This window comes from Ambystoma mexicanum, chromosome 1q (genome assembly GCF_040938575.1).
Source record: "Ambystoma mexicanum isolate Mex_15411 chromosome 1q, UKY_AmexF1_1, whole genome shotgun sequence".
Lineage (NCBI taxonomy): Eukaryota > Metazoa > Chordata > Amphibia > Caudata > Ambystomatidae > Ambystoma > Ambystoma mexicanum.
This window is the reverse complement of record NC_090922.1, coordinates 227,108,102-227,132,368: the sequence shown is the minus strand read 5'-3', so window position 1 is coordinate 227,132,368 and position 24,267 is coordinate 227,108,102. Positions and strand designations below refer to the sequence as shown.

Genomic DNA, 24,267 nt, shown 5'->3' with positions numbered 1-24,267 from the left:
GCCTGTCAGCTTGAACCCCTTTTCCATAAAAAAGTTGTTTGGACCTAAGAAGTAAACCTTTGGCTTTACCTGTTCTTAGAGTGTTTAGCTCTCCCCTTTTAGCCATTAATTGCCTATAGGTATTCCTTGTCTGATTCTCCTTGTATTGGCTTTCCAAAGCTCCTAGTTCGCCCCTAGATAAATTTGCTTTTGTAGCCTCTGCTTTCAGAGCATCCCATTAGTTGCCAAGCAAAATGTCAGAGGATGAGTTTTCCCCAAGTACTCTATAAGTAAACCCTTCAAAGCTTGTCTCACTATTTTATATTTCAGTATGGTCTCATTCAATTTCCAGAGGTGTTGTGTTTTTAGGCACTCTGCCATAAGTGCTTTAAGCTCTAGTGCTGAGGGATCCGACATGGTTCTAGGTCTCATATCTATTGGTTTGACATTAAGGGACAATGTTAGTATAAAGGTATGGGCCTCATTACGAGTTGGGCACAAAGAGATACCAGGCACAGGTAAGGACACCGGTGCCGGTAATCCCTTTGCACCCTATTTCGAGTTCCATTAGCAGGTCCCTTCCTTAACGCCTGGTTTTGCCAGGCATTAAGAACGGGACCCGTTAAGGGATTTTAGAGCTAATAACGGTACCGCAATTTGCTGTAATAATTAGCGCCTTCCCCCTTCCCATTGAGCCCTATGGGGACTCGAATGGGAATGGGGAATGGCTTTTTCAATGGGGATTTACTGGTCCCGCTAAGGTCGAAATAGACCTTTAAGTCCCCATTGAACAATGTCGGACTCGGTACCGGTATTGGAGGTAGTCATGGCGCTAATAGCGCCATGATTACCTCCAAACTCGGAATGAGGCCCATAGTCAATCTGAGAGTATGGGCCTCATTACGATTATGGTGGTAAGGCATCAACGGAGCCGGTATGGCTACTGGCACCGTTCTTACCATACCACCATACTACGAGTTCTGCTTGAGGGTACCCTTGCAGCCACCTGGTCTGACCAGGAGGCCGTACCGGCACCCGCGAGCAGAACTTGATGGTAATACCGGTAGCGTTAACGGTACCGGTGCTACCACCCTCCCCACTCCCATTGAGCCCTATGGGGCAGAATGGGGATGAGGAGTCCCTTATTACCAGCACCCGCGAATGGGCAATTACCGGGTCTGCCAAACTCGGCATGACCCGGTAATTGCCCATTCGCGGGTGCCGGAAAAAAATGGATACCGGCGGCAGCCGTGCCTGTACCACAGGCACGGCTACCGCCAGCCTCTTAATGAGGCCCTATGTCTTATGAACGAATGACTAGTGAGTGTATTTTTTTACCTTGGGGTGTTGGTGTCTCTAAGCAACCGCCAACCCCAGTTCCTTCACTGTGCCTTTGTGTCTAGTCGAGGCTTCCCCTGTCTGTGCGTATTTTGATAGATGCAATCCATCCATGCCCCCTCTATGACTAAGTTCCAATCTCCTGCAATAAAACAGTCCCCTTCCATAAAAATCCAGAGGGCCTGTAGGAAGGCTTGAAGGAAGTGCTCCTGGCCTGGATTCAGGGCATACACTGGCATGAATGTAAGCAACTTACCTCCTATTATCCCTTTAACAATAACATACCTCCCCTCCCTGTCTTAGATTGTATCTTTTGGTGTAAAACCGAGCTTCCTATTAAACAAAATGGCCACCCAACGCTTTTATGGTAGTATTTCAGGAATGTAGTGTGTAGGGTATTTTGGTTTTTTAGTCTCATTTGGTCTCTATGTACTAGGTGTGTCTTTTGCAGGGTCACTGCTTCCACCCTTCCTACTTGAGTTCCCTAAACAACTGGACCCTATTATATTCTAACTGTTAATACCTCACAAACTGACTAACCATATCCTGATCATGCTATCTCATTGAGCCATGGCCGCTTGCATTTTGAGTCCTAACATAATGGGTGTGCACATAGCTTGAGTGAACTTATACCCCTGGTGTGGTAGCATAAACATCCCCTTTCAAATTTAACCCCTTTCCCAGCCCCTCCTCCCTGCTTTCACAGCCATTTGTGCTCTTCCCATCCACCGCAAAAAGAATATCCCCTCCCTATGAACGCTGCAGATGTCCGGTGCTTCCCTCTGTTTAATCCCTCTCCTGCCTCATAATCTGATATTCTGCCCTCCCAACCCTCTAGACTACTCCCCCAAGATCACTAAACATCATGTCTGGAAGCATTCCCCTTCTGAACAGTGGCCAGTCATTCAGAGGTATCCATATAGGTTGTGTCAGGCAAACCCCCAGCTTAGGAATCTCCCTTCCCTCCTGTGGTCGCCACTCCTTCATGAAGGGACATCCAAACAGAATCTGGCTTTCAACGCTGTATTCCTCTGGGTCTTTTGCCCCAGTTATTGTCCGCACCCCCGCTGGTCCTAGCTGTCGACTCATCCAACCTCTCCCTCATCAAGTTTGAGACCGAGGAGAGTAGCCCACTGTTTCGGATTGAAAACTGTGACTTTACCTTCTCACTTAAATTGGAGAGCAAACTGATACGTCCATTTGTATCTGATATCTTTCTGTGACAGAACTTCTGTGATAGGCTTCATTAGTCTCCTCTTTGCTATTGTGAGATGTGTGACATCTTGGTATATTTGTATCTTCCTACCTCTGAAGTCAATGACCCCGACCTCTCTTGCCTCTTTAAGTAACGTCTCCTTTACTGTGAAGTCATATAGTTTTACCAGTATGTCTCTAGGGTCGCCAGCCGCATTCCTCTTAATTCCAACCATATGAACTTTATCGATTTTTCTCAGGAGGCTTGATGGGTCATTTAGGATTGGCTTGAAGAGATCTATGGTGCAGGCACTGATATCAGTAGTATCTGTCCATTCCTTCATGTGTCTTATCCGTAAGTTGTCCCTTCGTGATCTGTTTTCTAGGTCATCACACCTGTTCTGTAGGCTTCGTATTTATCAGTTATGACCAGTGTCTCCTGCTCGATTCAGGATTTGGTGTTTTCCAACAAGGTGATTACAGTTTCATTGCTGCAAGTTCTTTCCCCAAAATCTGTGATTTCATTCTTGTTATCAGTAATTCTCTTATACAATTCGAATTTCATTGCTGAGATCTCTGATTTGAATAAGTCTGAGATGTCATCTTTGAGTGCCATCATCGTAGAGACCAACATTCCCTTGATGAGCGGATCAGAGTCCCCCTCCTCTCCTCCAGAAGCCCTTCACGAGGGCATCCTTGAGCATCTAATTTCTCACTGCGGTTACTACTCTGCAGGAACTTCTTCAATGAGGGGGTTTTCACATTTTTGTTTGCTTTCGCCATGTTGCTTAGATCATATGGAGGCAGACAATACTGGTAACTAGAGCACCTTCCCCCTGAACCCTTTCCTTATGGCACGACGTAGGTCTGTGAATTTTCTCTGTGGTTTCCCCTCAATAACCCGCCAGATCAGCGCACAGCTCAATGATGCCACTTGAGCCCTTGTTCAACTTCACCCCGCTGACGACTGGTGCCGGAGCCGGTGGTTGCTTCTGTTTGCCATCCCAGGGTCGAGGCTATTGGAAGAGAGCTCTCTCTCTCTCTCTCTCTCTCCCTCTCTCTCTCTCTCTCTCTATGACTTAGCCCTTAAATCGGCACCGTTATGCCTCCTCTCTCCCTTTCACTTCACTTATCACGGCTCAGAAATCGGTGGGTTTTTCACATACACAGGCCCGGGTCACTGGCCACCCGCACATCGAGCCTTCTAAATCCTCTGTGCCACCTCCATCACTCTGGGCCCCAAGACCATCAGATGCATGGGATTCTCAAGAAGCAGCAAACCCTGTGACATTTCAAACTGCTCACATCGCAGGCATGTTTCCCCCGATGAACCAAACCGATGGCAGTCACCAGTCAGAGTCACATGTAGACTCATCTTTTTCACTCCAGTTGCGATGGTCCTCGGCCAGCAGAGTTCGGGGTGGTCCCCACTCTCCCAACCTTTCTCAAGGAGCTATGACCCTGGGGAGGAGGAGTTCACCACTGTACGCCTCTCAATTCTTTTTGAGGAACTGACCACGGTGGAACCATGCAAGGCAACCCAGTCCATCGCCCTCAGCCTGCTCTGCTGTCTAGGCCGCATGCGCCATCTTGAGGGCAGGCAACGCAGCCCCCTGTTCATTCGATGTTCGTCAAAGTGTACAAGGGTTTTGTCAGATAGCACAGTGAAGCTTGCCAATTCTTCCGCACCTCAGGGCAACTTCACAGGGTCTAGGGGAGGGGGCACCAGGCAGCATATTTAAGCATTTGGGAGTCAGGGGGCCTCATTAAGACCTTGGCGCTAATGGGTTAACGGAGCCATAAAAGGCTGCGGCGCCGTTAACCCATTGGCGCCTGATTACGAGGTCCCTTTGCGGGACCTGACCTTAACGGCTGGTCTACACCAGCCGTTAAAGTAGGGACCCGCAAAGGGACCTTGAGGCTAAGTACGGTACCGCAATTTGCGGTACCGTACTTAGGGCCTTCCCCATTCCCATTGAGCCATATGGGTCAAAAATGGGAATGTGGAAGGGCCATCGAGGAAGGGGGAATTATCGCCCCGCCAACCTTGTAATGGGGTGGTAATTCCCCCTTTCTCCATGGCGGAGTCGGTAAATTACCGGCATGGACCATGGTGCTGTTTTCCGCCTGGGTCGTAATGAGGCCCCCTGGGCTACAGATCAAGCATCCATTCCGACGCCCATCTTGGCCTGGCCCCGAGAATATTTTTTTTTACACTGGCAGAATACTGGCATATATTGTGACATCATGAGAACGCACCTGCACAATGTTTGTGACTTGCCATCTATTGGATGTTGTTATGAGTTACCTTACAAAAACTGTGTGGTGTTTTACTCAAGTTAACAGAGAATTTGTGTGGTAAAGTGCACCATTTTAACTCATTATTTGAACAAATATGTTTCAGGGAGAACTTCATCCCCACCCTCTGATCGCTCTTGGCAACTTGGTTGGGCACTGTTGCTACACTCGTTTGCTCCCACATATTCATGGGAAACATTCACACCCCTCCCAGTGATACAATTGACAAGCCCCCAACTGCTAGCCATCTTATTTTATTTATTTATTTATTTATTTTTACATTTGTATAGCACACATAAAGCCCTTGGGCATCGCAGCGCTGTTACTTGTGGCTAGCGTAGTTACAGAAGAAACATATGCATGTAAGCCATATATGCATAACAAACAAATGAGCATAATATAAATTACATATACAACATTCTAATCATGCAGGAATAGATCTCAGGATAGCTGGGGTGCTCTGTATGTAAAGAGCAGTGTTTTTACGGCTTTGCGGAATGCTAGAAGAGAGTTTTCTCCTCGAAGGGGTGGTGGTAGGGCATTCCATTGTAGAGCTGCTAGGTATGGGAAGCTAGTGCCTCCTGCTCGGGCTCTCTTGATTTTAGGAACTGATCCTAGAATCTGAGGATGGAGGAACCTTGGAGATGGAGGTAGAATGGACTTTGGGAAATGCTTTATCAATGATATACTAAAGATTCAACACTATATTCAAGTTGGGTTCATTTGAGGTCTTTCCTTTATTGAGAATTGTCACAATTACATGTTTATGCACAATTCACTCCTGTCTCATGGCTTTTGATTATCCAGCTTTACTGCGATAAACAATACATTTGCTACATGCATTTTACATGTCAAGTCATTGGGCTTCAATATAAGCATCCCTGTGTGGAAACAATGCTGGTAAAACAGCTGGCACTACCGGCTCAAGCATTTCTTCTGGACAGGGTTACTCCTAATCTGCCGGTAGGGGCAGTGAACTAACGGCAGGCCTGACATGCCGGTAGTTCAGGCCTCTACCAGCAGAAAATTCACTGAAGCACCAGCACTGTTAGCAACGGTGCCGGTGCTTCAGTGGTTCCCATTCCATGGAGTCCTGATGGACTCCATGGAATGGGAACTTACCGCCGGCACCTGTAATATCCCGGTAACACTGGGATATCAGGTGCCGGTAACGGTAAGGTGGAATACCGGTAACCCGCCGGTAGCACTGGTGTCTTACCAGCAGTCTGGTAATGAGGGCCATCTGTTCTGGGTCTGTGTGGGCCTGAGAGCCTGATTTGTGGCCCGGGTGCTCACGGTCACGTCAATGTGGGCCTGAAGATCCAGCTCGGCCACAGGCCATGCTCAGCAGACACAATGCCTGGCTGGAATACGCTCGTTGAGTGTTGCTATAAGGAAAAAGGATAGCAGGCAGTTCTGGAACGTTGTTTTTATCCTCCTTTGATATGTGTGTGCCAACCTCAGTATTTAAAACAATTGTCAAAATGTGTGTACGGTCAGAATGTTTGTGTCCGTCCATGTTATGATATTTCTATATTCAGTCATCAAGTTAAGAGAGAGGTTAAACAATTTCAAAGCGAAACAAACCTTGAAATTAAGTGGACATCTTTTAGTTGAAGTGACGTTAAGTGGCAGTTTAATACAAAAAAACACTGAAACGTGGCCAGTGTTGAAAGCTACGCCACCTTCACTCTGAGCCACCTGTTCCACAGCCCATCACTTCTGACATCCTCGATGACATCACTGGAAACTAGAGCACACTTATGTTACAGAAGTTGGGGTAATGAGGGACTGGGGTGGAAGGGGAGTTGCAGGGTTATGGATAGTGAGGGACTGCGATGAGGTGGTGAGCTGCACGGGTAAGTGATTTGGTTTACAATGTGTCACAGGTTTCCCCCCTTCTCACCTGTCTGTGTTGTTTGTTCGAGTTCTTTGATGATGTCTTCTTTCGCACCGTTCGGGTCTTGTATAACCCTGTGCGTGGGTCCTCAGTTTCCAGCGTGCGGTTTGTGTCCCGTCTCCAGGGAGCGTTCAGATGTCTGGGGAAAAAGTCCAGGAAATGGCGAGGAGCGCACTCGGAAGGCGAGTGCGAAGGAAATCCAGGAATGCAAGGTGAGGACAAAAGGGCAGGAGGAAGGAGGAGGAGAATTAGGCAACTGGGAACCAGGAATCAGTGGATGTCGCTGTATGAACTACGGCAGCACATGTCTGACTGCTGCAAGCAGTAGCGTTGAGACGCGCAGAGCCACGGGGCATGCTGCTTTGTAGAACGCTGAGCATGCAACGTGGAGACTGGCAAACATGGTTTCACGTTCAGCGGCCATGTTGGGAGTACTGCTGAGTTCAGTCCCCTATGGGTCAGGGACCACGAAGTCCAGAACGGACGCGTCCGGTGGTTCATGACACAATGCCAATCCAGGACAGCCATGGCACTGATGTAGAAGGCACAGCACTCTACGCATTCATTGCAAGGACTGCCATCTTCGGGCAAAGGTGCACTGTAAATCAGACCAGTAAATACAATAACTAGAGAGAACTTCAAATGGCAGCTTAACTATCTCTGTCTCCTCGACAGTTTAACAATCTCATTAAATGGTTTGCAAATTCATATGAAACTCAGAGGTAAGCTTTTGATGAGAAAGGGCTTACTGTGTTTAATGAGAGACGCACCTCACAAGTACATCGGTAGACTTTGGAAGGAAAACAAATTCAAGATAAAGCTAGAGCTGTTCCAGCAACGAGACATCTGTCTTTCACCCTCGTTCACCCCCTTATTTAAAAAAAAAACAGATGTACATCTTTCTATTTGTTGCCTAGAATCGGTTTTCCAAAAGCAAAATGCCACTATTCTAAATAGAGTCTGTTTTGCTCCTGAAAACTCTCCCTCTGTAACGAGCAGTGCATTATGACACTCTTGTAAAACATTTTGGTCCTAGCGGCACCCTGTACTCCTCCTGATTTAAAAAGAGAAACAGATACTGGGTGAATTTCCGCCAAAGCAATGCATTGCCTCAATTCTTGCCACTCCCAAAACAAAACAAGTTTGATGAAAAATCCATTTAGTTGTTTAGGTTGTGTAGACTTCCCCTAAGTGGGAACCAATGCAAAAAGTTAAAAACAACACTCCATTTTCATGCTTTATATCTTTTGCGATGCTGGATGGATTTTCACTAAAAGCTTCAGTTTTTGGGTCCCATCGCAACATTTTATTTGAATACATTTCATGCTGATGTGTTGAATGGCTGAAAAAGGTCTTAGCATAGAATTTTGTCAAACCCAATGGCTCATAGGTTTCACCTTAACTAGAGGGCTTCCATCTTTGCTCTATAATGTTCACTGGGAAAGCATAGTTGAAGGGGCACTATGGAGCTCATTTCCTGAAAAGTCGTGAATCACCCAGAGGGGACCATTTACGTTTGCACTTATGCCCTCTTGTCAGCCTGATGAGGATTATTTGTACTGGTATTTTTAAGAGGCTTCAGTGGGGACTGGGAGGTGCTTCGAATGAAGCGCTCTCGTATTCAATTACTTTATAAACCTCTTGTACATGTAGCTGAAGTAACTCCAGGGTTACATTTTTTCCAAACATCCCACAGTGGTGTTTCCGTACCTGGTTTCTGTAGACAGCAGCTGGTGGGATATGCTGATTTAGTAGGTGACCTCCCCTACCTCAGAATAATGAGACCACACATCCATCCACAGACGCTAAATGAAAGGTGGAAAAACTAAAGTGAAAGGGTTTGGTTACCGCTTGAACTATTCTCTTTTAGGATTCTATAAAATCTAAATCATCCATCCTTCATCTTATTTTGGGTTGGGATGTTGTGAATACCTTGCTGCCAGTTGTAGGAGGGCTGGTACATGATTGCTCTGATCATAATGTTTAGAGATTGGAAGTAAGGGTAGTCTTCCAATTTGGAGACAAGGTTGGCAGATATAATACATTTTGATTGTTACATTTTCTAAAGCATCGCCTACTAAATAGTCTCACTTTTGGCAACAGCTGAAAGAAAGTTGAACTTGAAAGTTGAACTTTGTCAGTTGAAAGAAGAAATGAAAATCAAAAAAGGAAAAAGGGAAGAAAGAAGGAAATGAAGGTAACAAATACAAGAACAATTGTAAACAAGAGAAAGAAAGAAAAGAAAGATAAAGAAAGAAAGTGACACAGGGAGAAAGGATGAGAGAGAAAAAAAGTGATGGATGGATGAAATCAAACAAAGCTAGAGAGAAAAGCAAAATAATTAGGGCTGGATGGCAGGAAGGAAAGAAATAAAGAATATAATTGGTAGACGGAATCAAATAAAGGAATATAGAAAGAGATATAAGTAAAAAAGAAAAAAAGATGCAACAATATAGGTATCGTGAAGGGGATAAGGATTGATAGAAGAACCAAAAGATGGAAAGATGGAAAGAAGGAAGAAAATAAAGATGGAAATAAAGACAGAAAAAGGAAAGACAGAATAAAAGCTAGAACGAATGAAATAAGTAACAAATTATGGAAAGAAAGAATGAAGGCTAAAAAACGAACAAAGAAAGGATGGATGGAAAGCTTGAATGAAAGGAGGAATAAAAAACAGAAGTAAGAAGGTAAGAGATACAAAGAAATTTGCATTGTAGAAAAAAGTAAAGAGGAAAGCGGAATTAACAAAATATATAAAGATATACTTGGAAAAAGGAAACAAATTAAGGAAATAAGTTACAGCTAAAAAGATTAAATTAAGCAAAGTTAGATCAAATGTAAAAAGGAAAGGGATAAAAAGAAATGAAGGAAGTGATAGAAAAAATGGAACAAGAAGGAAAGAGGTGGATAGAGGATACAAACAAATGAAGAAAATTGGAAAAGAAATAAGTAAATTTAAGAATTGTATCATTGCACTTCACAGTTGAACATTTTTTCCTATTGTCAAGTCTGTTTTGATACACAGCAGCCATTGCCTTTGAGTGTTGTAGAAAGTGTCCTGTACTGATCAGAGAGGTCCAAGGACAAATGCTAGCCCTCCAGGACAGTAACGAGAGTATCAAGGCAAAATGTGATGACCTAGAGAACAGGGTGAGGCGAGACAACCTTAGAGTAAAGTTCTCAGAGAGGTGGCTGATAAAAACGACTTTGAGGGCTTGATTCAAGAGCTCTTGTCACAGATCATGGGATGCAACCCCCCCAAAAACATCAAGCCATAGGGTGCACAGAGTGGGTCTGTAGAGAGATGACAAAAATCACCTCCCAGGGACATTGTGGTAAAGTTCCATGACTACAAAGTCAAGGAACCAATCTTGGGAGAGGCAAGGAAGGTGAATTGCATCCCGTTTCGAGACTCCACAGTTCAGATCTTCCAGGACATCTCTCAACCCACCCTAGCAAAGAGAAGGCTCCCTAAGCCCATCACCGAAGAGCTGAAGCATCAAGACATCTGATACAGATCGACATACCTGTTTGGCCTTCAGTTCAGGTTGAAGGAGGCAGTGCACACAGTGTTCATGGTGGAAGAAGGGGCACGGCTACTGAAGATCATGCTGAGTGAGGATGGTCCAGCGCAAAATGCTGCAGGCACTGATGGAGGTCAAGGAGAAAGCACCTGATGCGTGGTGCCACCAGGGGATAAAAGGAGTTGGCCGTTGTATGGGAAAAGACTGGTTCCTGCTTTTCATTAGCAAAGCCCGGAACCTGCTTTTCATCCACCGGGAGCCAGGCTGAACCGACAGTCCAGATAGGCCTGTCGATATAGTTGATATACAGGTCACTGTATCGCCCTTGGGAAAAGAACTGGCATAACAGTCTGGTCTGGAGAACACCCGCTCTGAGTTGGAAATCTTATCTTCTCGTTGTTATGTTTGGGAATCGACTAGTTTGGGGGGTTGAGTCCTGTAGTTGGTTTTCACCATGTGTGGTAATCTCCTGAGATGCTGGGTTGGATGGGAGTGGGAGAAGGATTATCTTCCAGTGGAGGTGTTTTCTGACTGGCAGATATTTTGGGTGCTACTCAGGAGGTACCAGGAGGGACAGCGAGCAAATGGCAGTAATTGTCATGGGGAATGTATTTCAAGGGTTCGTAGCTGCATTATTTCTCAATAGTGGGTATGACATGAGAGTATTGATGGGGTTGAAGAACATAGGGTAGGCTATGGTCAACAATGGGCAGAGGATTGCGGGAGACCTCGTAGTGCACCAATGTGATTAATCGAGGGACGATTAATACCTGGGGCCCGAACACCCCAGGTAAATGTGCACGGCTGTTTAGAGAGCTGAGTAGACTCCATTTACATATGCTAGTACTTCAAGAAACCCACCTCTTAAAAAAGGACCAGGGACAATGTAAGCATAAATCCTTTCCGCACCAATACCACTCCTCCTCAGGCAGTAAAAGGGCAAGGGTCTCATTACTAATACATAGGGATGTGAGCTTTACACATATAGCAACCAGCAAGTACACAGAGGACAGGTATGTAATAGTTGATGGGAAGCTGCGGGGTAGGCAAATTACCATATTGTTTTTGTATGTCTCTAAGTCAGTGCAGGAACATTTTATGCATTGCCTACTGGAGGGGATTAGGAAGAGGGTACAGAGAGAGGTACTCTTAATGGGCGACATGAATTTGGTGATGGACGGTACCAAAGACAGGTCAGCTTCGGCCACATACTCTACTGTGGGCTCGGCATCTTCCACTCTTAGTAATTGCATAACTGACCTCAGTGCGGTAGATGTGTGACGGAGCTTTCACACAGATGGCTCTGCCTACACGTACACCTCACACATACACTTCTCGGGATCATGAATTGGCTATATATTCGTCCCGATGGGTATGATTCACTTCCTCATTTCCACAGACATCAAACCCATGGCCATATCGGACCATGACATGGTGATAGTAAGAATGAAGGGCTGGTATCAACATTGTAAAACCCATCAGTCGTGCTTTCCGCCTGAAGTCCTACGGGACCCGGGATGCCTGGAGACATTGAAAGAAGTGATTCGGGAATACCACAATAACAACCGACCAGAGGATACCGAAGAAGACATACACTGGGATGCGCTGAAGGCAGTTGGTAGAGGAGTATTATCAGCAGGCACGGACATGTTGAAACAGGCGCGGGTACTGACCGAGGAGCAACTGATGGGGGAAGTAAGGCAGGCAAACAAATCCTACACTGCAACCCCCACCAGGCATCGGCTCGGGGCTCTGACCATGGCTAAGAATCAGTTGAGACTCTTCAGGACTCAAAAATCTGAAAGAACTATGCTTCGGGTTCGACATAAATTTTATGAGCTGGGGAACATCCCAGGAACACTGTTAACTCACCTTCCCAGGCAACAGAAAGACAGGGCATTCATTCATTCCATTGTTGACAACCAGGGGCAGGAGTCGGGAGACAAGGGTAAAAGAGGTCGTTTTTCCATGCCTTCTACACAGAACCATACACTTCCAGCAACATGAGCCAGAGGGTTGCTGGAAGTGACCCTCCATCTCTCTTGTGATATTTAAAATTAATGTATTTTTCAACATCACTGTAACATTACTTTACCATCCCCTAGGATTGGAACAGATCTTTTTTGGCTCCATATTGAGGAGCCCTAGACACACGCTTTGACGCATTGATACATTACAATATAATTACCTGGAAGGCCCATGAAGCTCTCACTGATAAATGGTGAGCTACAAATTTCATGCGCTACATTGAATTAACTGCACCTTGCTCTGGAGTTGTATATACCATTAGAAACTATGACCACGATATCTTCAGGCACTGGGAGGTGCCAGTGCCCTTTCACCTATATCTACTTGTTTCAGACCTAGATGATTTTCACCCTTTGCAATATTAATTGTTGTCTATTATTTGGATAGTCTATACCCCCTGGTTCTACCAATAGGATCTCTGTATATATATTCTATATTTAATCCGGAGAATGGTTGTGACTAGACTCACTATAACACTTGGTTAAGCACTCCTTTAGGACCCACACGTGAGTGTCCGCGCACTACGCCTCAACTCTTTTGTGTCTGTTGGATATTTCATTGAAGTTGTTGGAAGTGGGTTGCATCAAAGATTTATTGATTTTGTCTTTTCCTTTTTGTGCTTTTAACCAACAGCCCAATTAGGCCCATTCTGAAGAAGAGGGATACCTCGAAACGCGTCGGCCAAACTATTTGGACAACCTTTACGCATAACGTGCCTCCATGCGAATTGTACATATTTGATGTATTAAAATCACTGCTTTTTATGAAATTGCTCTTTGTAGAACCTTGTTGTTGAACTAAACTGCGATTTAAAATATACATGACTTGTGAATATTTGAATTATTGACCGCCCTATAAGCGCATGTAGAAAGTGTGCAGGGAACGGGAGGATCCCAAATTTGGTTCCTTTTCTCTTTTCTTCTATATAGTAGGAGTTTGTGCCAAGGCCTTTTTTCCTCCCCCGCACCTCGAATTCCTTGAAATCAGCACTTGCTGAAGTACCAAAAGTTAATCAACTGTTTTCTTTAAAATTAGGTGTGCACCACTTGCCACATTTTCCTGCCAGAGGGATATACATGCCTACTTAGAGGGCGTGGATCTGCCTAGTCTGACGGGAGGAGCCAGGGCATTTTTAGAAGCTCCAATTGACTAGCAAGAGGTTGTCAAAGCCATTAAAACCCTAAAACCAAATAAGGTCCTGGGCCCCCGATGGTCTCACAGCTAAATTTTACAGATCTTTGAGCCAGGTACTGGCCAAACCACTGGCCGTTGTGTTTAATGCAGTGAAAAACAGTAGCCATCTACCATTGTCAATGACTTAGGGTCCCAGGTGACTTTAATATCTAAGCCAGGCAAAGATCCCAAACATTGTTCTTCCTATAGGCACATAGCGCTACTAAATTCAGATTCCAAGATATTCACACAAATCCTCACCACCAGGCTAGAGCAGTTTATGCCGAACCGTGTTAGCCCTGATCAGTCAAGGTTTATCAGAGGATGAAGCACGGTGGACAATATAAGAAGGCTCATACACTTAATAGACAAATCAGGGAGAACCCCAAATGTCACGCTTTTGTTGGTGCTCGATGCTAAAAAAGCATTTAACCGGGTAGAATGGAAATTCTTGAGGGAAGTGCTGCGAAATGTTTATCTGGGACCCAAAATGATTCAAAAGATTCACTCCAAATACGAGAGCACCTCCGCGAGGCTTCTGATCAATGGTGCAACAACTGAGTCAATCCTGCTTACTAGAGGCACCACACAAGGTTTTCCCCTTTCACCGCTACTATTCACACTTGCTATGGAGCCGCTGGAGGTGCGGGTGCGACCCAATGATCGCATTGTGGGCATAAAGTTCTGTGGTACATAACATAAGCTTAATCTCTTGGAGATGACTTGATCTTGAATCTCTCAGATCTGTTAGAATCGCTAAGAAATGTACAGGAACAAATTAAGAGCTATGGAGGATCTCCAGTGGACGTTCCCCTTCACGTGGGCTACTAAAAGTATCAAATACCTTGGGGTCAACATAACTAGCAAAACCAGTGACTTATTCGGTGTCAACTGTCCAGTCTTGGAAATGATTCAGAAAGACTTAGATCGCTGGCGTGCCCTGCATCTATCATGGTTGGGGAAAATGGCAATAATTAAAATTAACATCCTCTAGCGTTTTCTATACCTCTTTCAGTCAATTCCTGTTCTCAATGCTAGGGGGACACTATGTTGCTATGTTTTCTATGGACTGGGGGCTATCCTAGGGTTTAAGAAGACTACAATTTACACTGCTAGGGTCAGGGGGGACGACATTTCCCAAGCTCTGGGACTACTATAGAGCCTCATAAATTTGCCCGCTGATTGACTGGGTGCAGAGGGACTCAGAGAAGCTCTGGGTTAATATGGCACAGGCAGTAGCGAGGTGTCATATGTGGACGCAACCTCGGCTGCCTCACCAAGCCCGGGTGCAAAGCCTTTACCTGAACCCGCTTATAAAGGCTTCTCTCGAGGCCCAGGACAGTGTCGGAAAAGAGGAGGGCACTACCGCCTTCCCCTCCCTGTTTACCCCATTTCTCCATAATGAAGATTTCACACCTGGCAAGGCTGACAAGGGATTCTTACGGTGGGCGGATAGAGGGCTGAGTAAATTGGGATATTTATTCTCCAAGGGGAAAATCTGCTGCACATTCATGGACTGCAAGGAAGAGGGAGGACTATAGGAAATCGAAACATTTCGATACATGCAAGCAATGCATTGGGCTCTTCAGCCTGTCAATGTGTCATTAGCAACAAGGGAATTGACGCAAATCGAACAGGTGTTTCAGGAGCCTGCAGATGCCAAGGGGCTTATCTTTGAACTTTATAAGCCAATTCAGTTCCCCACGGGGCCGGGGCATCGTTCATACTGTGAGGGGTGGGAGCATGACCTGGCTTTTGGCATTCCTCTCGAAGATCGGGAAAGGATTTACAGGGGTAATGGAATTTCGCTATTTCAATGCCTCGAGAAACTAGGTACAAAATACTGACACAGTGTTACAAAACCCCGGCCCACCTACATTGTATTAACCCGAACAATTACAGGTTATGTTGAGGGGGTCTGGTCTCGGGGCCATACTTTTGCATATATTGTTCGGGTGACAAAGTTTTTGGCTTGAGGTGCACTCCAGGCTCAAAGAGATTCTATATTTAGACATTCCAGGTAGCCCTCTGTTATGTGTTTTGGCACTCACTAAAACCTTGCAGCAGGGTTGCACCATGGCAGATCGCAGACTCTTAACCCACCTTCTGCTAGCGGCTGCACTCTCGGTCCTCCACTTGTGGAGGAAACCAGAACCCCCACGGTTAGTGTATGGGTTGATAAAGTCTGTAATATAATGGCAGTGGAGAAACTATCCGCTAACATAAAAGACTTCCTGTTGGCATTCATGGCTACCTGGACTCCTTTCTTGACCTATATGCAAAAAAGACTATAATACCTTTCTCATACCCGATTAGACTACGGGCGATGAACTTGGTTGACCTACCCTGATGGTGAAACCCCATGTTTTGTTTTGTGTCTTATGCAACATGTTTCATCTGAAGTAATGTTTGAAATGCCCTTAACTTGGTTTACTCCTGAGGGGGGAGAAAGTGGGTTGAAGGGGGTAGCAAAGGAGGGGGGGTATTTTCCAAAACGTTATGAGCCTTAAATGTTCAATACAGGTTCAGTCCGGGGTCTGTTTCTATCTTAAAACCCAATAAAATCTCTTCTCCCTCATAAGTCAAAGAATCATGGACAATGTCATCAGGTTTCATTGGCTCGGCTACAAATGTTGCAGGATTGAATAGGTGACACTCTTACTGGATGTATGGAAACATTTGATAAGATAACCTCATACCACAAAACTCTCTGGGTCATCAAAGTTAACTTGGACTTTTCCAAGTTCACAAAGACTGCATGATCCACATACAATGTCACTGGGCAACGCATAGTAATCGTGGAAGATTTTTGGTTGGGGCATATTCTGGACTGCAGTGGCTCTCTCTGCCATTACCTTTCTTCCTGTGGGCAATATCACTTTCCCCAAATATATCACCTCTGTATTGATGCAATTTTTCTTCGTCGACTTTGTACCCCTTCTCAGCAAGCAGGGTTAGGAGCATTATTGAATCTCTCAACACTTCTCTTCTGAAGTGCTATACACTAATATGCCACCCACGTACTGGATTATAGTACTGGACACATGTAAATTACCCAAATCCATTTGAACCACTCTGTTGAAAACACTTGGAGATTCACAGTACCCCTGAGACAACCTTGTATGCTCGAATCTTCGACCACGATAAGTAAATGCTGCAAGGTACTGACAATCAGGGTGTAAGGGGACCGAGAAAAATGCATTCTTTAAATCAATCTCCCTGAAGTGGGTTGACCCATTAGGGATATCACAGAGAATTGTAGCAGGATTCGGTACCACCGGGAACTCCGCCTCAACAATGTTATTGAGAGGGTGAACTCCTGGACCATCCTCCAACTGGACCCCTTTTCTTTCTTCACAGGGTAGATGGCTGGGTTACATAGGGCCACAGAAGGTTGCATTATGCCTTGCTTCAACAATGCCATGATCATAAATCCCTTTGTCAGCCTCTTTAGACATGGAGTATTGCTTAACACATGGCAGTATCGCACCAGGTTTCAATGTTATCCATACTGCTCCAACACTTTTTAACAGAGCCACATCATGTGGATTGCTGATTTATAAATTGTCTGGCACCTTCTCCAAATCCTCGGTCCAAACTTCCAATGTATTTCTAATGATGAGCATGGCCTGTGGTACTTCCCTTTGATCTATTGCTATCTAGCAAGCCACCCCAATCTCAAAAACCATCTCTCTTGTGTCCTCTGCATCTTCAAACAATTGCTCGTCTGACACATCTCACAAGGGGGTTAATATTGCTATTTGCACCCCAGATTTTTAACCTCGGGTGCTGAGAGCAAGGTATTCGTTTGAATGAGCGGGTTGCATGTGCAAACAAATGCTAACCTACTAACCCAATATGTCCGCCATGGAAATGGAAGTGAGCTCCATGCAGAGCCCAATTCCATTTCCATGGTAGCCAGGGAGATGTTGAGGTTTGGAGGTGATGGAGCGGAAAAAATAAATCATGTAAGTGGGTGGGGGTTGGATGGACGTGGTAGAAGGGGTGCCGGGAGGAAGGGGGAGGTATGGGAAAGGTAGGGGGAAGATGGCAGGTGTTTGCGAGCAGCTCTCAGCTTGGGCTTGGATCATGGAATTCAGCTTGCAATCTGAGGAAGCTAACGAACATTAAACAGTGAGCACAGGACCAGTTGATGGATGGGAGGCTAACATATCATGTACTAGGGACAGAAATTAGCAGTACTTACATGTAGCTGTCAGCAGATATACAGCAATGGTAAAGATGATGGTTTCAAGGTAGGTGGCAATGTTATGTGGGAGGGTGTGAGTTCTTTCAAGGCATACGAGATGGGTCTCCCAGCAAATCTGAATGTGTGTCGTGTTTTTGATTTCAGGAGGTAGAGCGATACAGTGATGCGGGAGAGGAAGGACATGAAAATAGATGTACATGGCGGTGTGGGATGACAAATTGAGGAGATAGTTTGAGGCAACAATGTACTGCAAAAAAAATCAGGAGTTAGAGGGAGCCAGATTGGGGAGCATGAATGCATTTAGTATTAACACTTTGTAGAAGGAGCGATTGTGTATACAGACCCTGCTGGCATGGATTTAGGGCACGGAGAAGTGGGAGTAGAGGGGGTAAGTTGTAAAGAGTGTGAGTGGTGAACTTCAGAAGCTTATGAAGAGATAAAACGATGTAGAGGGAGAGGCCCAGGAGAAATTTCAAGCAGTAGTCAAGGTGACAGAGAAGCAGCGCGGAAATAAGGGATTTTGTGTAGTGGTAAATGAGAAGGGTGCTGATCTTCCTGGCGTTAAGCAGGTTCAGCCTAGCAGCAGTGGGTTTGGCAAGGATGAAGGGCTGTGCCTTAACATCTCTGTCAAAATGGGACCCAAGTTTGCATGCCTCTGGGGAGGAGTGACAAGATCAAGGAGAAAGAAAATTGGGGAGAGGAGTAGAGGTTGATCCTCTTGGTCAAGAAGATAGATGGCAATAATGGCAGAGGAGTTGAGCTTGCAACAGTGAAGCGCCACCCAGAGTCAGAGGGCTGGGGTGCAGTTGGAGATCCTCAAAGGGAGGTCATGTATAAAGGAAGGACATAAGTAGAAATATTTTATTTATCATCAGTAAAAGGTTAATGGAGATCCCAAAGTACCTAGATTTTGTGGGATCGCTATTGAATTGCGTGCGCTGTTTACCACTCTTAAAACCTAAAAGAAGGTTGGCAGCAAGTGATATCCTTCCCTCAAGCTTCCCACAGAGCTTGTAGCAAGTAAACAGGGAAATAACGTATTTCGGGAGGATATCTCGCGCTCACACCATACACTTGATCTAAGTTTCAACTTATTACAGGTCCACCATCACTATTTGTAAAGTCACTCAAAGTCAATCCAAAAGATCCATTTGCATAGTGCTTCTCAAAATTGAATGTTTTTCATTCTTCAAGAAAAAAACAGCCGACACGTGTTTCGACCACTGGGCGTTTTCAAGGCTGTACAAAATTATACATTCATTCAGTATATACATTTTTCAAAAAACCATACCATATAGTGCCACATGTCAGGTCAGGATGATGGAAAATTCCCGCCATGATCAAGAATTCAAATCGATGTTCAAAGAAAAAAACATACATTTAAAACCACAAATTAGTGTCTCAGTCAAAAACTATTTGATCAGCAAAAATAGGCGGTTTTTAACTATATTTCACAGTAAGATCCACTTGTATATTTGCTACGAAATTAAACAAAGTCAGCACAAAAACAATTAAACTTCAATATATTAACTTCATGCATGGTTAGTAACCTCTAAATAAGAAACTTGAACCCACACACCTTATGAAACCATTCCAGCACGACCAAAATGTGAGTTGCCAAAATAAAAGTATGAGTGTGTCTTTATTGTCTTATTAGTGCTTTGTTAAACAATTATACCAGGATTGAAGCTTGAAGCTTACCCCATATACAATCCCTATATCTCTTAAATTTGAGATCTCAATGTCAGTTGATCAAACTCGATCTTATATTGAAAATTCGGAATTCCAATCCTGTATGGAAAAACTCTTAAAAATATTATGTATTTCTTTGTAGAAAGGCTAGTATCCCATAAAGTAGAATCATAAAGAATTGGAATTGCTCACCCACCTGTACGGATGAGTCTATTGAATCTGATATGAGATGAATACTGTAAACTCCTGTAGTCTTATACTTGTAAGTTTTAGGCTCCAAAATTCAGAATTCACCTACAAAATAATGGGCTCAACTTAGTACAAATATCTGTGAGTCCTCATCTCTATTACTTCATTTACTTGCTCTGTTAGTCACAATAATGGGCTCCACTCTATGCAAGTATATAGAAAGATCATCACCTCCCTCAAGCCATTTGATTGATTTGTCAGTCAAAAAAGAATAAGTTCATCTTAATACTAGTTCCCAAAAATCCTCACCTCCATTAAGCCATTTGTTAATTCTATTAATCTAAATCATTCCATTTCCTCCCAAATTCTAAATGGAGACACAATAAACAAACCCTTTCCCTCTTAACATTGTCATTGATATGTACATACCATTTAATGGGCTCGATCCCAGTCATTATTCCTCTAGTTGCTCCAAAGGGGTCCCACGAGTTCTCACCTACTCTTAAGAATGCTAATGCAAGCGAATTCACGCTAATGCAAGTTCACTTTCACAAGAGCAAATACTATTAAACAGAAACGGAGTCCCTCTTTTTTGAATGTTAAGGAAGATAACACTAAAGGGACTTGGTTGGGAGGAAAAAAGGGATTTTTTAAATGTGGCAACTGCAATCAGTGGAAATATGCCCATGCAAATTGCGATTCTTTTACTGATGCCAATGTAATGACAATTACGATCAATGAGTTCATCAACTGTAAAACGTGTTATGTTGTTTATGCTATTATTTGTAAATGTGGCAAACTTTATATTGGTAGTACTATTCGGCAACTGAGAATTCGAATAAGGGAATATTTGGCCAGTTTAAGGAATACTGATCCGAAGTCACCATTGGCCATACATTGGCAGAAACAACATCAGCTTGATAATCAAGAAGATTTAAGAGGTATTGGACTAATGCAAATGAAGATGGGGAAACGGGGTGGTAACCTTAGGCTCAAACTTAGGCAACAAAAGTGCAAGCTAATTTGTTATTTAAAAAACACCATAGTTGGCCTTAATCAGTACCATGAGATGCACGTATTTTTATGAAATATTACCAAGATCAACAGTATTTTCCTAGAAAAAACGACATACTTACCGCTTGTGAAGCCATTCTAGCCCTACCTGAATGATGCAATACATGACAACTCAATTTCAATTTGATTTAAACTTTAGTGAAAGATTATATATGGGAACGCAACAGCAAACCCTTTTCAGAGTAAAATAATTTATTAATGCATCAAAGAAATAGATTTGTTTTGGGCTACAATTTAAGAGTAATACATTAAATTCATACCTATATAATATAAGGGTACAATTGATGAATGAGATCTTGATACACTGACCCAAATATATATCTATTTACATTAAAAGTGTAACAACTGAGTAGAAGGTGTAACATTATACGGACTCATTCAAAATGAGGAAATTATAATTCTGCCAGGTAGATAATAGTTATCTAATAACAATTTGAGAACCCAAGTCATAGACGGCAAACCATGCCGCTCATATTATTCGGGACTTTATTATTTGTTTACACATAATGCTCGTGTGACGTCAATGCGTACGCGTGACGTCATCGCGAATACGTGCGTATGGCATCATCGCGTGCATGTGCGTGTGATGTCACCGCCTTGCGGTCCGCCAATTCGCTTGCACTAGTGTTCTTAAGAGTAGGTGAGAACTCGTGGGACCCTTTTGGAGCAACTTGAAGAATAATGACTGGGATCAAGCCCATTAAATGGTATGTACATATTAATGACAATGTTAAGAGGGAAAGGGTTCGTTTATTGTGTCTCCATTTAGAATTTGTGAGGAAATGGAATGATTTTGATTAATAGAGTTGACAAATGGCTTAATGGAGGTGAGGATTTTTGGGAACTAGTATTAAGATGAACTTATTATTTTTTGACTGACAAAGCAATCAAATGGCTTGAGGGAGGTGATGATCTTGCTATATACTTTCATAGAGTGGTGCCCTTTATTGTGACTAACAGAGCAAGTAAATGAAGTAATAGAGATGAGGACTCATAGATATTTGTACTAAGTTGAGCCCATTATTTTGTAGGTGAATTCTGAATTTTGGAGCCTAAAACTTACAAGTATAAGACTATGGGAGCTTACAGTATTCATCTCATATAAGATTCAATAGACTCATCCGTACAGGTGGGTGAGCAATTCCAATCATTTATGATTCTACTTTATGGGATGCTAGCCTTTCTACAAGAAATATATAATAATTTTAAGGGTTTTTCCATACAGGATTGGAATTCCGAATTTTCAATATAAGATCAAGTGTAATAAACTGACATTGAGCTCTCAAATTTAAGAGATATAGGGATTGTATATTGGGTAAGCTTCAATCCTGGTATAATTGTTTAACAAAGCACTAATAAGACAATAAAGACACACTCATACTTTTATTTAGGCAACTCACATTTTGGTCGTGTTGGAATGGTTTCACAAGGTGTGTGGGTTCAAGTTTCTTATTTAGAGGTAACTAACCATGCATGAAGTTAATATATTGAAGTTTAATTGTTTTTGTGCTGACTTTGTTTAATTTCGTAGCGAATATACAAGTGGATCTTACTGTGAAATATAGTTAAAAACCGCCTATTTTTGCTGATCAACTAGTTTTTGACTGAGACACTCATTTGTGGTTTTAAATTTATGTTTTTTTCTTTGAACATCGATTTAAATTCTTGATCATGGCGTGAATTTCCGCTCATCCTGACCTGACATGTGGCACTATATGGTATGGTTTTTTGAAAAATGTATATACTGAATGAATGTATAATTTTGTTCAGCCTTGAAAACGACCGGTGGTCAAAACACGTGTCGGCTGTTTTTTTCTTGAAGAATTAAAAACATTCAATTTTGAGAAGCACTATGCAAATGGATCTTTTGGATTGACTTTGAGTGACTTTATGAATAGTGATGTTGGACCTGAAATAAGTTGAAACTTAGATCAAGTGTATGGTGTGAGTGCGAGATATCCTCTCGAACTATGTTATTTTCTGAGATCCCACAGTAGATGTGTTTGCTGACCAAGCACGTTTAGAGGATGTATAGTGGGTCCAAGACAGAGCCTCTGGGGACTCCAATCAGGGGAGGCGTAGGACATCAGAAGTTCCAGGTTTCCAAGACGTGAAGAAGGAATGATTGAGGAAGTAGGAGGTAATCTAGGTGAGGGAAGTGACTTGGATTTCAAGGTTGGAAGAGGGGGTTAGCAGAAGATAAGGGTGGCACAGTGTCAAAGGCAGCAGAGAGATGCAGAAAGATGAGGATGGAGGAGAGTTTGAGTGGTGAGCACAAGTCAAAAAGTCAGAGCTGTAGGTTGGTGCTTTTTCAGTGGAGCGACGACTGTAGGACCCACATAAAAGAAAAGAGGAGTTTGCAATGACTTATAGAGAGAAAGGAAAGGTTTTATGTGGAAAAGGGCATTTGACGTTCATACACCTGGATTGAACGGTAATTACATGCTCAACCCCAAGTTATGTGCAGGGAAGATAAGTGGTGACCCAACTACAAAACACCAGAAAACCATCAGGGAACAAGGTTGCAGGAGTGAAAACAGTCACACACACATAAAGGAGAGACTTTGCATTTTAAGTCTGTTTATGCATAGTTTGTAATTGCATTGGCTGACTTTCTTAAGCCCCAGTACTACAAGCACACAGTCTCGCACTCAGTATTGCACCATAAAGTCACTTGTTCTTACAAAACGCAGTTAAAGTGTCCATCCGTGGAAAGTGAACCAATGAAATGCAAAGAATTTCTTTCCATCCGGTGTACATTAAAGGTATGCATTAAAATGTCCGCTTTCCATTCTTTGTTTCAAGCACGTATGCAGCAATTTCCCTACATAATAGTCTGAGTTATTAAAAGATAGCGTGGTTTCCCAATAAACTCTGATAAAATCTTAGGCTGACTTCAAGAACAACCAAATGACAAAATGTGAGAACAAAAAACATTCCGAATTGTAATCTTTTTTATTATGTAATCAAGGAATGCTAAGTAAATAACATTTTAATGATACGCTCCTAAATAATCGAATAAGAGACACTTCTAAATGTGATAATGCCATAGCTACCCATCACAGGCCCAGATGCACTGCGTCACCATCTGCATAGGGCACTTTGTCAAGCTTATAATATCACAGCTGTTTGTTTGCAGACGCTGAACCTTTCTCGCCGGCAAGCACTGTCGTTCCATCCTAGTTTGTTTGTTTCCACGCAGTTTTCGTTTCCAAATTTATTGTCTGGCTGACCGCTTTGCCAAAAACTTTAAAAGAAATGTAAATGAATATTTTTAAAAATAAATAAGGGATTATACTCTTTGCAGCATTCAAAGATTTGTCTCTAGCTCTGAGCCTAGGTAAATTGGCCTGAAAAAGGGTATGCAGTGATTATATCGAACACAAAACAACAAATGAAACAATAATGAACGTAAAAACAACGAATACCAAAATAAATCATTTCATTCGTTATTATTACATTAGTTATAATTGCATGTAACCCTTAAAAAGCCTGGCTACAGTCAGGAGGTCAAACACAGGTTACTTTTGATGAGGAGTCTCCCATCACTTGCCATTTAACACCCGTCCATATTGTGCTCACATCACAACTGATAAATCTATCATAAATACATATCATACTATATATAACATATATAAAAATATAAATATGCCGTGTATGGCTCCGAA

General features: G+C 43.2%; 1 protein-coding gene across 1 annotated transcript in view; it reads right to left on the bottom strand.

Moving 5' to 3' along the window:
* Positions 1-23,538: 23,538 nt before the first annotated feature.
* LOC138521181 (CD209 antigen-like protein C) overlaps positions 23,539-24,267 on the bottom strand; it is a 307,261-nt gene continuing 306,532 nt past the window's right edge. Inside the window, exon 6 of the mRNA XM_069633806.1 lies at positions 23,539-23,846. Coding sequence (XP_069489907.1) covers positions 23,711-23,846 — 136 coding nt within the window. The 3' untranslated portion in view covers positions 23,539-23,710. The remainder of the gene's footprint in view (positions 23,847-24,267) is intronic.